The 15,760-nt window shown below is 38.6% G+C and overlaps 1 protein-coding gene across 1 annotated transcript in view; it reads left to right on the top strand.

Annotated features, from left to right (window-relative positions):
- Window positions 1–9,631: 9,631 nt before the first annotated feature.
- Window positions 9,632–15,760, top strand: part of GFRAL (GDNF family receptor alpha like) — a 17,374-nt gene continuing 11,245 nt past the window's right edge. Inside the window, exons 1-5 of the mRNA XM_010160676.1 lie at window positions 9,632–9,680; window positions 11,173–11,619; window positions 12,307–12,363; window positions 13,061–13,388; window positions 15,398–15,657. Of these exons, the coding sequence (XP_010158978.1) occupies window positions 9,632–9,680; window positions 11,173–11,619; window positions 12,307–12,363; window positions 13,061–13,388; window positions 15,398–15,657 (1,141 nt within the window). The remainder of the gene's footprint in view (window positions 9,681–11,172; window positions 11,620–12,306; window positions 12,364–13,060; window positions 13,389–15,397; window positions 15,658–15,760) is intronic.

Consider the following 15,760-nt stretch of genomic DNA (forward strand, 5'->3'; position numbering starts at 1 on the left):
ACAAACGGGATGTCCCGCCTAAACAGACAGCCACTCGTTTGCTAAGAGGGGAGCGCTTAGTGCTGGCAGTGCTACCCCGAAAGCTATTGACATTTCCCTTTGGGTCTGGAGGGGGAAAAACGGAAAATCAACCAAGCTGATGCAGAAGGAATCGGTAGAGGAGACAAATGTATTTTAATTTCTTTCCTCCTTTTCCCCTCTCTACATATTGTATCCATGCTGCTTCTCTTTCCAACATCCCACTACTCTAAACTCACGTTCCACTGTTAAAAACATTCTGTAGGCAGTTCTGCCCCAGGTTTTGTTAGAATTAAATTGTCCTTTATCACTTTTCAGCTGTATTCAAAATATATTCAACTATAGTTTGTCTTTCTCCTTTGGAGCCAGCTATTTTGTTGCTCTTGCACTTGGCTAGAAAGCACAGCTTGATTTCCCATTATTATCTTCCAGATAATAGTTCTGCAGTCTTGGGAGAGACTCTGTAATTCTTCTGTCCCTCAGTTCCCTGTCTGCAAAGTGAAGGTGCTAAAGCGTCCTTGGTTTACCTCTTTTCACTTTAGACACCAGATTCTGCAGAACAGGGAATTTTACACCTACACAGTGAATCAATAGATACCTGTACAAAAATACAGATGCTTACAGATATTAAATATATGTATCTTCATATTACAAAGCATCCCTCTGAAAGTTTTAGCTACAAACTAACTCTTAGATGTCCTGAACTATTCTTAGTAGAAAACAGTTGCTGAGGATGCCAAACACTAAAGTGAATGACTAAAGCAGTAGATGCCAATTTAAGCAATTGTGTAAGCTACAGTGCACTGGATTATAAAATCATATAGGCCAGTTTGTTTCATGAAGGATTGCCACTGTGTGCCCCCTGTGCACTGCTGAGGAAACAAAAGACCCATCCATAATGTGTCATTAGATCTGGAGAAGCCCTTTCTTAGACTGAATTATCTTCAATCATAGATTATGCCACTCGGCTCTTTATTTTGCAACAGCATCTCCTTTCTGTGGGCACAGTTTCCAGGTAGGCTCAAAATAAACACACTCTGAAATAATCCTTACAAAGGAGCAGGAGCTGCTAATTGGCTTTTTAATCAGTCCTACTTCAACTATTCATTTTCAGGCACTGGTTCTGAAAAACTGTCTTAACATGAGACAGCACAGGGTCTTTTTGCTGCAGATCCAGATGCTTAAATCTTCCGTTGTGCTAGTAGCTACAAAATAGGTAAATGGTCATGCAGTAAAATAAACTTTCTGAACAAGTTTCTGAGTTGGTAATTTTGCATTGTCTTATACAAATAATCATTTTCCGCTGTAAGGTATATGGCAGCCTATTTTTCTCTGTCTTCTGAATAAATAGTGAGTGATTTCACAATCAGAAATTCTGGAGACAGTCCTGGGACTAAAATGTTGTCATAATGAGCCAAATTGTCCCTTTGGATGGGTCAGCTGCACATTCCTCAATGTCAAGGGGCAGGAGCTGTTTCTATTGATCAGTTTCCTAGGTTGACTGACAAAAGCAGCCTAAAAGAGTGTTCCAGGCTGGAAATCACTGGTCTCACAACGAACCCTGCATAGATCTGAGAACTGGCAGGAATATGCACAACTGTGGAGGGATTAGCACCAGCTTTATTCACCTTCTTACGATAAGCACATGTAGCCTCTTCTGTGTCTCTGAGGCACGCTAGATGCTATCACACCTGTCAGTTATAAAGTATTAAATGTTGCTTCATCTTTATCTACATGCTTCCAGAAAGTGTTCCCTATGGCAGCACTATTATATCACAGGTAAGCATCAATTCCAGAAAGGATGGCATCACCTCTAAACAGTAGTAGGTCTTTAAGATTATTAAGAGTGATGTTTGATATTTCATTTCTTATTTCTCAAATGTATTATTGGAAACATTTAATTTCTCTGGTTAGGGTCTGGACAAGTCCTGAGGGAATAGTTCACCATTCCTCTTGTAGATGATGTTTAAGGAGTTAAAGAATGCCGGAAATTCTTCAAATCCCATATGAACTTACCTGAACATAAGGAAAAAAAGGAGAATTGTTCTGGGAGATGCTGTGTCCTTCAATACCTAAGGAAAACACTCCTATTGGGTGTTCAGCAGCTAGCTTGATAAGGCCTGAAATCAGTGTCTGAAACAATTTTATAGAAAATTAAGACACATGGTTACAAATTAGAGGTTGTGTTACCACTGGAATGCTGATGAAAGAGCTAAACCCCAACTGATTTGTCTTTTCTTAGCAAGACAATTTAATTTTCTACTGATAAGCTGGAGGTGGTGCTGATTTAAAATTCTTTATCGTGAAACCTCCGTATCAGTCTTCAGTTTCAAACTTTTAAATGCAATTAGTGTGGCCTTTAGGTTCAGCGCACTCAGGGAAGCAGATGAAGACATGAATGTGAGGTTTGCTTTCAAGAAATTATGAATCTGTGAAGTAAGACAAAGGAGTATGAAGAGTAGTGTATTATGAAATAAAATCTCATTTGTTATCTGAGTTGTGTAGCTGTCAAATCTCTTTCATATGGTCTAATCATAAGAGTTCCTCCCTAGTCTTTAGCTTGATGAAATTGTAGTCCAAATAAAATGTTACTTCCTTTGAATTTTATACTGTCTTCCTTCCTAAAATTTATTATATATTCAGAACTGCATTTATTTCTGTATATCTACGGACTGATGTCATATATAGTTGTGGTTGATGTTACAATACTGGGGGAAAAACAATGCAAAATAGGCCACACTACAACTCTGAGAATTTACAATTTAAATTTATTTTCCTATTGTGAAACTGGGGAAAAGTTTTATTCTGTTAAAAAATGTCTTGGTAGAAAATTTAAATCTATAAATAAACTACAGTAACTTATATTGCTCTAATCTAAGTGTTAATTTAAAAAAAAGCCAGTACAATATCTATTGTATTAAATAGTCACTATATTCTGTTTTTACAGTCTTGTTCATGTACTTCACAAGTATATCTACTGCCCAGACTACTGAGTGTCTGCAGTTAAGGGAGCAATGTATAAATGCTGCAAATGGATGTGAGAGTGTTTGGAATGTTGTTGAAGAGGTCTGCAATATTTCAGGTAATTTTTTATGGTATACACAGATTTATTTCAAATTGCTGAATGGTTGAATATTCATAGCCTATAATAATATTGTTGTAGTAACTGGATGAATTCAGTGAGATTTCAAAGAGAAAATGACAGTAGAAGACAGTCTACTTCTGAAATCCTTGACAATGGACAATACTATTTTCAGTAACAGTCACACTGTCTCTTCAGTACAGTGTTAAATGAAATTTCTGGACTATAAACAAACTCAGGAAATCTTAATTCAGCAGAAATTATGCTCCTGTGGGATCCTGTTAAACAAAGCCAGCATACAGCTGGAGAGAAGTTCCAACCTTGCTTTCCATTAATTTGGAGAAGTTGATCTGTCCCGTCCCTGGAAGTGTTCAAGGCCAGGCTGGATAAAGCTTTGAGCAACCTGGTCTAATGGAAGGTGTCCTTGCCAATGGCAGGGGGGTTGGAACCAGATGATCTTTAAGGTGCCTTCCAACCCAAACCATTCTGTGGTTCTATCAATGATCTCACATGATACCCAAAACCATGTAGTACTTCAAGTAGTTTTCAAATACTTTATTAGAATAAGAACCAGATCAAATAAAGCATGACTCAAAGAAGAAGAACTCTCTCTTTATTCAGTGAATAGTGCCTACATGTCAGTGATTCATGGAGTGATCTATGATGAAGTGCAGGTTATGATGTGACTAAGCCTCCTTGATTTATTAAACAGATTTTTACATAAATGAAAGCAGAAAGTCAGTCTCTATCTCTGTTTATTGTACTTCCAAAGCTTGGTGCATCATTTCCAAGTGAAGTATGTTTAACTGGGGGAAGACCAGTATTAAAAGTTTGACCGGAAACTCTGAAACTCATCCTGATCTCTGATGTCATTCAGATGAAAACGTTTCTTTCTCTATCTTCCTGAACAAATCTTCGTTATCAGTCACAGTCTCTGTCTTTAAATCCCTCCAAGACCTTGCTGTTAAATGTTGAGTATTCACTTGCCAGGTGAATATGGTAGGGAGAAGAAGAGTGGTAGTGTCATTAGACCAAACTAGTAATGATGCCTTTGGTGACTGATAAATCTGCCAAGGCTACATCAGTACTAGGAAAAAATATGGGCCAGGGACTATTTTCTGCCCCTGCGTTCAACTGTCATGGGGCAGCATGTATCCATACAACTAAACTGTCTTACCCCCATGCTGGCTGCACAAAACTGTCTTTTGCGGGTGTCTCTAGGCCTATGCTATCTTCACAGTCTAGCTGGCTCCATCCAGACTTGGTCCCATGCAAAACTGCAGCAGTACAGACACAGTCACCTGCCATTATCTTAGCCCATACCTTGGTCCTGTTCATAAACGACACCATAGGTCTTTAGGTACATAAATGCCATTTCTAGCAACCTAATTACATAAGGCAGGTTCTCTGTCACTGGGAATCAGTTATCTGTATCTCCATGGAAACTCCCTTCTCCTTATATTGACATTATTTGAGCAAAACCAGCCATGTCCTGACACAATAATCTGTTCTGGACTTGAGCTGCAATAGAGTTGATATGTTGATATGCCTGATTTGTTGCAGAGATTTGAACCCAAGGGTCCCAATTCACAAGGCAGTATTCAAAATAATTAGAGCAGAAAATTCTCTGGAGGGTTCTTCGTACTGTGCCCTGTTCTAGCTATGTATCTGCTTTGCACAGAATGGCTGAATACTTTTAAGACAGACAGAATAAATGAAAAATACATGATAACCTAATGGTTACAACAGTCCCCAAAGGAACTGTTTTGGCTCATGTTCTATTGACTTTTTAAATATTTTATGTGAAGTGGAATAGTTTGAAAAGATATGGCTGCTGTTTGGGGGAAAAAAAAATATTAGAGTATGCAGTATTTTCAGCCTCAAGACAGTGACCTAAAGATGAGCTCTCTAGAACCAAACCTCTTCCCCAAATCAAAAGTTGAAATTGCTTCTCTCACAACATTCACAAAAGGAGTAGCACTTGACATAAAGATCGGGATTTGTAGTGTAGCCTATTCAACATACCTTGCACCAGATGAAGTGGTCCAACATGATGACTTCAGTGATCTGCCCTTCAAATTTGTTGCATTGTCCCATAATACATTTCCCTCGCTTATTGTCCCATGTGCTTAATCACTGACATTAATGGTATCTGTAACTGGGTCAGAGAAATCTGCTGCAAATAAACTCTTCTTGTGGTTGCTTGTTTGGTTTTGCATCTGTGAATTTCCTTAGGATAACAGCCTTTGCCAAGGACTCTCCAGCATCACAGGACACTCAGATGTTGCGTTGGGTTAGGACAAATTATTCTAAATGTAGTTATTAGGTGCCATGGCCCCAGAGGGTGTAAACCTGCAGTTAGACAGCTGATGATATCTCTCAGCTCACAGGAACAGCAACAGAAAATCTACCAGCAGCATTATTAGTAAGAATAACATACTGTCTGTCAAAAGTACGCTACATGTGCAAGAATCTTCACGGATGAGCTGTATGAATCAAAAGGGTAATAAGGAGCATGTTAGTCAGAAGCTACAGGCAATGGGGCAAATATTCCTTTTGCTAGTTTTATTATAAAAAACCCAGGTACAAATGGCAATTATACTTCTACTCTGTGGTACGAGTTCTGTAACTCAGACCCTCATCTGTAACTTCCAAGTTAAACGTGTGCATTCTCAGGACCTCCATCTTTTGTTCTTCAGAGCAGGTCTGGGGGGACTCTCCAGATGATTGCTTAAGTCACTCTATCAAACTGCCCATCAGGGCTCTCCTACTGCTACAGCAGCATTTTCAGAGGCTCAGTTTATAGTCATCTGAGTCCAATCCTTCATTCATTTCCTTATCTGTGCCAAGATACACTGGGAAAAAAAAAAATAAGAAGGTAAAAAAAAGTCTGAGAGTCATATTCTAAATCAGGATGGAATATTTTATTTTGATGGAATCAAAACCTTTCACTTTGAAAATGTCAGAGATATTTCATCACTGCAGAATGAAGCTATTAAGGTTTGGATTTTGATGTTTTATCTTTTTTTATTTCACTGATTTAAAAAAAAATAAAAAAGTAGAAATTTCCGAGCCTTCCTTTATCCATGAGTATACATTTTCTTAATTTTTTAGAACTGGAAACATCTGGGTTCAAAAGAAACCCAAAATCTCAGATTGCTCAAATATTAAAGAATCACATTTTGAATTAAATTTGGAAGTAAGAGTTTATTCTTCTTAGAGGAACATGATCACTGAGGTTGGAAGGGATCTCTGGAGATCTAGTCCAACCCCACTGCTCAGGCAGAGTCAACTGCAGGCTGTCTTCGAGGTCTGCATCCAGTTGGATTTTTAGTATCTCCAATTATGGAGGCACCAAAACCCCTTTAGGCAACCTCTCTCACTGTCAGATGACCCTCAGAGTTAAAATTTTTTTTCTGACTTTCAAAAGGAATTTCCTGTAATTAAGTTTGTATCTCTTGTCCTGTCACTGGATACCACTGAGGAGCCTGTCCTTGCTTTATTCAACGCCCATCAATCATGTATTTATACACAGGAGTACATGTATCAGTGCGCCCCTGAGCCTTCTCTCCTGCAGGCTGAACAATCCTAGCACTCAGCCTCTCCTCACAGGACAGATGCTCCAGTCCATTAACCACATTTGTGGCACTTTGTAGGCACTCCAGTATCTCCATGTCCCTCTTGTCCTCAGTAGCCCAGCACTGGACACAGCACTCCAGATGTGGTCTCACCAGAGCTAGAGGTAAAAACCTAGTACTCTTCTCTGCAGTCTTCAGATATGATCCCCACCGAGACGACTGAAGAGCTGGCTGTGCAAGAACAGAGATTGTCACTCTGTAAGTGTCAGCTTCTAACCTGTCATGCTTCTCTCCGTGGTCCTATGTACATAAATTATGTACACATAAATAAATCGAATTATAAATAATGGCCATGGAAGCATATGTATAAGCAAAAATATATTACCTAGAACTAATAAAAGATAAAGCAGCAATAATTAAAAATGAGCAATAAAGTATTTTATGCTGTTCATCACAGCTGAATCAACACAATGCACAAACAGACCGATACTGATAAAAGGTTATTTCTATGCAGTTTTCAGGAGGCCAGGCAAGTGAATCCCATAAATCTGATTTGCTTTCCAAGTCTGTCTATGTCCTTTGTATGTTCATAACCCCACAACCTATGTCTCACCCCCTGATTGCCAGCTGCTGGGATTCAGCACAGTGTGCTCACATCACACAAGGGCCACGCCAAACATAGCCCCCGTACCTGACTCCTAACCACAACACGCTACTGCCATGATGATAGATGAGCTAAGTGAGGCTGGGGTGCTGCATAAAATATAGTGGCATTTGTGTTTCTTGTTCTCCTATCTCTACTAAGTCCACCCTTGAAAAGTCCTCAGAATCTTGAAGGCGGCAGTCATAAATTTGTAAATTAGCTATTTTTTTACACAAGCACCTCTTGACCTTTGTTGCTCTTTTTCTACCCTTGGAATTTGTCCTCCTGGAATACCTTTATTATCCTTTAATCACCTGATAAAATATAGAGTAGAATATCCAGCCACCTCCACGGGCCTCCACAGTTCCCATGTCACCATGTATCCATCTTTAGGATGACCTATGTCTTAGACTTTCAGTAGTTCCTATTTAGACCTCCTGAGCTCCTTGGCTACTGGACACAGAAAGAAATGTGAGGTCTAAGGGTCAGGGTCATGCTCTACTTGTAAAAATGCAGAAGGCAAGTTGGAGATGAGGTTGGAGAGATATAGGCACCACGACCTCCTCTTTTGCTGATAAAAGCGGCGAAGTGGGAGCAGAGGTTGGGAGCTGCAGCTCTTGCTGGACTGTGACATCCCCCTGTCGCAGTGCACATTTCAATACAGCCCCAAACCCTCCTTAGCAACAGCAACTGGAGATGGGGCAATGCAGACACTGTTTGAAAAAGGATTCTGGGGTGGCAGGATGGGGTTGTGCCCTCTGGAACAGCTAATACTCATTCCTTCAGGCACAGGCAAATTCCAGTTTCCTCTGGCAGGCTATTGGCTTGACTGCCTTGCGTTGCTATTTGTGTCAACAAAGATAAATGACATTAAATCTCTAATCATATTAAAACCTGTCCATGGCAGCAGTGACACATGGCTGCTAGCTTTGCAGTTTCACTAGAGTGCACGGCCTCTGCTGCTCCCCATGTTACGCACCTGGGGAGCAGCAAGGCAGGAAGCCAGGCATCACCGTTGGCAGGGCAGAGACAACAGCATGTATGCTCAGGAGATTAAACACAATCCTCGTGCTGCCCCCTGAGCAGCCTGGATCTCATCAGCTGCATATTGCAAGAACCTTAATATCCATGGAGCAAAGAGAAGAAATGAGCTGGTCTGAGGACCTGAGTACCTGTTTGTACGAGGTAGACCATGTCTTTCAGAAAACAAAACTTTCTTAAATGGGATTAAACTGCTTCTTATGTAAATTTCTTAAGTAACTTGTAACCTTTTTAACCAATAAGAAGGAATGAAATACTTTCAAAGCAGTTTGTCCATAAAGTAGGGTGTTGATTGATTTATCCCTGTACTACAAATTAGTACATGATCTTTATTTTTGCTACACATACGAGAAAAATATGATCTGACAGCCTGTGTGAGTGTCTTTGTTACTGAGTCCAAGTGCACACGCAAGCAACAGGAACTGAATTGGCAAATGAAGATTTCTGTATTTTTATTAACTTCACTCTTTTTTCTTATTATAAAAAAATTAGAAATCAGAATATTCTTGTACTACTTCAAATCTGTTGTCCTTGCAAAATTTAGGCAATGAAGATGTTCTGTAGGGTAGCAGTCCAAGGCATCTGTAGGCTCGAGCCATCCTCACATGAGCGAGCGATCTGAACCACAGGTACCATCTCTCAGCATGGGGTTAGCAATGTCAACATCACGGGACTGCATCTGCCTTCCTACATCCCCTCTCTTACTCCGTTACGTGGCAGTACCTTAGCCTGCACTGCCAATTCCTGTCCCCATACCAGTTTTCTCATTTCTACACAGGACCAAGCTGAGAGTTTCAGTGCCTCTGTTCAGGATGTGCCCCCAAAACTCATGTGCACATTTGTAGTTTGCTCTCAGTGTCTCATCTGCCTAGAATAAAAGGTATGATTTTAAGGTTTTCTGTTCTTAGGAAATGAGAACAGAAACATATGTTCTAGCAATGGGTCAGATTGAATAAAAGAAGCAATATCATACTCACAACTCTATTATATCAGTCTGAATATTATTTAAAATATGTAAATTATGACAGGTTTTTTAAACAAAACTAAGTTCAAATCATCTTGTCTTGGCAAAACATATTATTTTTGTGCTTCAATTGAATTGTTTTATGTAACCATATCCCTTAAGCGTTCATAAACATTAACAACATTATAATTTTAATGGTAAGTTCTAGGTAATAGATGCAAGGCAGATGATGCTATTGGATGTAATAGAATCATCCAAGTCCTGGTTGACGAATACCCAGAATTTAAAACCTGTGTTTGCACTACATGCGATTTCTGACGACTTTGCTTAGGAAACAGTGCAGCATTGATAAAGGTAACTAAACAGAAAGATTTAATTATGAAGAACAAAAAGAAATACATAATTTTGTAACCCTCATTTTAACTGGATTCAAGTTTCTTTGCATATTTCTCAAATCTGATAATGCCCCCCAAAATTAGTTTGGTCTTTTCCATCACATTCACAGACCAACATGCCTATGAAAGCAATGACATATCTGCTTTAAAATAAACCCAATAACAAGCATGTGAGGAATTCAGATAGTTTTTAAAGCCCAATTCAATGGAATACAAGAGTGAAAATGCCATGTGTGTTGAGGTCTACTTATTGCCCAAGGAGGCTTGAGTGACACTGGATGTTTTGTATAGAGAGCCACATCCAGCCACCCTGTTAAATGGAGTGTGGGTGAACGGGGACAAGCAGTTGTGTCACGCTGTTACAGGAACACCATCGCTACATCTAGGAGAGGTTAGTGAATATGGGAGACATGGTTACTGCCTTCATAAAACTGTACTTCATGTATGAATTGCATCCTTTTTAAAATTCCATTGTAATCAATGGGCCCAGCTCTTTTAAATTTATTGTTTATTATCCTGAGAACCCTTTTCCCTTCAGAAAACCTATCTCTATAATTGAGAATTACTTGGCGCATTAAAGGCTTGCAGTTTCTGATCCAATGTCTCCTGGATTTATGATTAGCAAAGCTGACATAAGAGAGGTAAAATCAGCCAGTGAATGAGAGTCTGGAAAGTGAGTCTCAAGACTGATTCCCAGCTCTGATCCATCACTCCCTCCTGGCATCCATCAGCATACATGATATAGTAGTAGAATATATGACTTTATTGCCGAGGAAATAATAACATCCTGATCCACTACTCCTTGCCCCAAACAAGGAGAGTGGGTATCTAAAACCTGATGTTGATGTCATTGGAACAGTTGCATTTGCTTCTCGCAAAATGAAGTAATTTTATATTTTTTGCTGATTGAGATTTCTCGACAGTGAAGCAAAAAAGTTTGGATGGGGTTACACTAGTGTCTGTTTTACCCCAGTTGATAACTTATGGTGCTGGTAGATACTTTCAGGAGTCATTCTCCCTGTCTATCTTAAATTATTATTTTAGGTAATGAATGAACCATCTTCTGGAATTTCCATTCTCTCTTTACAAATTACGCACTGAATTAAGATGATAATCCATGATATGTCCAATCTGTAGGTGGTTAAAATTATGTGAGATTAACCCCTTCATGCAGTAATTTCATGGAGGGTTTCTTCTATTACTGTTAGCAGCTGTATTATTAAAGTAGACTATGCAACTACCAGAAGGCAGTAAGCATGAGCAAGATTCATTAATCTGCAAGACTCTGCAATTACTATGTATTTACATACACCTCAGAATGAAACTAGGGGTCTTTCATTCATTTTATTGTATTAAGACAATTATCCTTTTCCTGAGTTTTTTTGAGCTGACCAGTGATGATGGTCCATCATCAATTTGATTTGTATCTCTGTATGTGCCTATTTGTACAGACTATTTGGAAACTTCCTCAGGATCAGACACTGAACTGAGTTTTAGGCAACACAGAAACTCCAAAGACCAAAGATACCCAGAAGAATCAGAGAATGACTGCAGCATTGCAAAACGACGTTGTCGAGAGGATCCTTACTGTTTTCTAGTGTACAAGAGCTTCCAGCGAGGATGCCAGGCGGGTGCAGCAAAATGCAGGCTCCCGATCGTCAACCAGGAGTGTTTGTCAGCGTGGAAAGAACTGAGGAAAACAGTGCTGGGAGAGTGCAAGTGCTCAGAGCCACTTCAGATGAGATGTGTTAAAATATGGAAGGGAATATTTAACAACCCTTGTTTACAGTACTCTGAAGAGAGCCAAGCCTCAGCAGCTAGTGAAAATTATGATGATGACGATGATAACGATGATGACGATGATGATGATGATGAGAAAAGTCAGGACAGTGACACAGGTTAGTGGTATTCCAGCATTCTGAATGCTTTCATACAAACAGTACTGTGCACATGTCTATGCAAAATATTTTCTTAATAATTTTCAGTTTAATGTTGGAAACAGGATAGTTTGAAGAGGCTTATTTAGATACAGCTAGCCTGAATGTAAATACAATCATCCTTCAATGTGTTAATTTGATACAATCTGTTCCAAACCAGTTCTTTTTAGTGGTACACTATAATTAGAAACAGTATAAGACCAATAACAACAATTTTTCAATAGCAAGAATTCTCTGCTTGCCTTGATTTTAGATCACGTCAAGCTGTTGAACTTGAAAACCGTGTTCACCGATGGACACATTAATGCCTCTGGTCTTTATTTATTCACAGGAAACTTGACTTTATATTGTGCTGAGCAGATCTAGAAACTCTTCTTGAGCTCACAGGATCTATAGTAATGGAGACAATGTTATCAGCAGCCATTCATAAACTGTGCTTTCATTCCAAAACTTATGAATATATGTAACAACCCTTTTAGAGTTTGTTAACAAGCTCATAGGTCCTATTTGGTCAAGACAATTTGTTTTATTCTTGCTTACTTTTTACTAATGGCACTATGCCAGCAACACAGCCAATACTTTAAAGTTAAAAACTAAGCTAAGACATGATTTATCACTTATGCCTGTATCCATATCTTTTTGTTTTAGACAATATTAGAATGGAAACTAAATTACAATGGAGTTTATCTACTCTCTCCAAACAAGGTAAATGTGAATTTACTTATGAATCCCAATTAATGGTTTTAGCTCTGTTTTCAGACAGTGTATCTCAAGATTGAAATGAATACTTTTCATTCAAATTACTGAAGAGCAAGGAATCAATAGATGCATCATGTTTCCAGTTAAGCTACCAGGTAGATAATCAAAAAAATGTCAGGTAGTAGTCCCAATCCTGTTAAATTTACAGAGGTAAATCTTATCCCATAAACATTTTAGGGTCAGAATTATCTCGATCTTTTTGGGAGCTTTACAGCATAAGCTAGACATACCCAAACTAGTTTTAAAGGCATGGAAATGCCATTTATATACCCTTCTCCATTAGTTATTATGTAGCCTAGCCTAACACTGCATGCTGGAGATCTCAGCAACTTCAGGTAGCCATTAGCTCCCAGAAACTGTCACATACTATGAAGAAACTTCCATCTTTCCAGTTTTAACTTTCTTCTCCCTCACGTATCTGACAGGGGCAGAAACTTGCAGCAGGGTTGGTTATTGGGCCAGCAGTGGAAGGGAGAAATATGCAGATCACATAATAGACTTAAAAGAGGCAATGGTAGAAGAGCTGGATCGGTGTTTTGGCGACTCAAACTTGTTTTTAATGGGAATGTTGCAGGCAGGATGACTCCCAATCAATGCTTGTTTTGTTTTGTGATTTCATTTTAAAAACTGTTATTCTTTTTAGCATACACAGCGAACAGAACCTGTTTGGATGTGAACAAGGAGTGTGTTGAAGATGAAGTATGTAACAAACAGTTGTCCCTGTACCTTAAGGTTTGCTCAGTAAATAAGAAGTGCAACATGGAAGAATGTCAAGCAGCCATAAGGTTCTTCTATCAACACATGCCTTTTGAAGTTGCCCAAATGATGACATTTTGTGAATGTACCCAGCCTGATGAATCCTGCCACAGAGCCAAAGAACTTCTGCATGGCAAGCCCTGTGCAGTTACTGCAGTTCCACCCCCATCATGTCTGAACGTAATCCACACGTGTGAAGAGAACGAGTTGTGCAGGTGAGTAGAAGAAAGGTTTTGCTTAGCAATGTGCCTGTGAATAAGGATTTGATCAAATAGTTTTTTACATATATGACATATACCTCATTTATAGCCAAAAATAATTCTGCACTGTCTCTGTTGCATATTACCATTTGGGTCTGACATCCTCACAGATGCCTGCATCAGCTGTGGTAATTTCACAAGTAATTCCACAAGTAAACTGAAAAGGTTTATTTTCAGAAGGGCTTTGCTTCTGTCTCTTTCCTGACTCTTAACACTATTTTTTGCTGGACAAACTATGCTGCATATTTTCATTACCACTTTCTTCAGATAACGCCTGCCAGTCTGCACCTTTGCACTCTAGCAGCTTGCACAAATTGTGCAGCCGACCAGACAAAATTTGTTTGGTTAAAGTAATTACCTCTTCTACCATAGTCTGACCCTTTGTACCCAACAGCCCTACAGACAACTTGGCCTGTTCAGAAAACTGATCTTATTATTTTCATCTCAAGCATGCTGATACTTGAAAAAAGCTTCCCTGAAATATGCACAGACCACCAAGCTCATGAAGAATAACACACTTTACAGATTTGATTTTATTTTTGAAACATGTAACAGGATTAGCCTGTATTCATAGACCTACTTAATTGCCACCATTCGTAGATGATCAATTGTCCCACTTTGGTTTTCATTGTAGTCACCGGTTCCCTTGTGGATTAGGCCTGAATTTTACTTCAAAGCTGTGCTTAAATTAACCTTCAGTCAACAAACCAGGAGGCCAAGAAATGCTTTCAGTTCTGTGCAAGCTATTCAGATTGATGCCAGTGGGAACTGCCCCTTTTTATGTCAAGGATCAAGCTACAAATATGTATCTGTGCATGTGCACCCATGTGATATCATAATGGAGACTTGCTGAACTACCCATTGTTTTGGGAACATTAACGTTTCCTGGCACTGAAAATAAGTGCATATAATTAGAAAAATTAGTCTGTGAATTATGGCTAGCCATAGCTGTAAATCAGGAGGTGAATAAAAATAATTCCATTAGCATAGAGGTGGCAGCTGCTTTGAAACCTTTGTTGGTGTAATGAAAATATTTACAATAATGTCCTAGGTGGTATTGTTACAGTCCATGCTTTTCCATGTGATTTGGCTTGTAACAGCTATGTAAGATCAACAGTATACTAATAATCTAATTTTGTGATTAAGAAAAAAATGTTTTAATATATTGATGTACAATATACAAGAGTTTATCTTTATTGGCCCTTATCATTTAATGTAAGTGATAAATTGGTTTCTAATCAATATCTACAGATTTCTTAGTTAACTTTTAATAGATGTTTTCTACTGTCATAAATAGTGCATTAAAGGCCAATTTTATTCTATCCTAAAAGCAAATAGATTGAAATAATTTGAGATTATTGAACTGGGAAAGTTATTTTTTCTCATAACTTACCTCTGCTATCAATTAATCTTTAAGGCCAACTGAATTACTTCTGATTTTTTTCTCAGACTTGTATGTTTTGTATTTTGTTAGCATTTGGGTGGAGGAGGGGTTGGCATTGTATGTAGATTATTTTATGTAAAGTAAGTTGAATATTCATTCTTCCTTCACACTGCCCAACCAACTGATCCACTAGAGTGCCACCTGTTTTGGTGTCATTGTGACAACTGGTCTTACTCCTCTGTCAACATTTCTTCTCTGAGGATCTGAGACTGTTGGTATTCACACTGGTATTTGCTGGAGTCCAGAAAAATCTCCACAGGTCCTGATCAGAAATGCAGTTGCTTTTTCTCAAAAACTTTTTCAGTAACACCAAGTTTTTCCTTAAATTACAATTTTGCAGATTTCACTCAAATCAAATCAGAGCAGAATTTAGGCCAGCTATCAATGAATATCATTATTTCTGAGACTTAAGTGGTAACTTAGGAATACACTCTTTTCATAATGATCCTTAAATGTCTTTTTGTGAAATCATTGAGTTTTTAAACTGTCATTATATACCTTTTTTTTTTTCTTCTACCAGGAAAAAATACACAAATTTTTGGTCCAAGTGTTGGAGACATGTGACAAAAAAATGCTACGATGATGAAGCTTGTCTTGAAACTTTAATCAAGGGTGACATGCCCTGTTCTGCAAACACTGATTGCAAAGCAGCCTATATTAGCAACTGGGGCACAATGCTGCGCGTGGAGTGTACCTGCCAGAATTTACCTCCCATGAAGCAGTCTTTGTGCAAGCTCTTCCATCACATGCTTCACAGCAAATCCTGCTACAGTGAGTTACGTAAGTAACATAAAATTTTAAAGAATAATTAGTTTTAAAGCATATTAAATTGCTGACTAACACCAAATCTTTACTATATCTTTGCTACCACTAATTTCAGCAG

This window comes from Eurypyga helias, unplaced genomic scaffold (assembly GCF_000690775.1).
Source record: "Eurypyga helias isolate BGI_N326 unplaced genomic scaffold, ASM69077v1 scaffold11921, whole genome shotgun sequence".
Taxonomy (NCBI): Eukaryota; Metazoa; Chordata; class Aves; order Eurypygiformes; family Eurypygidae; genus Eurypyga; species Eurypyga helias.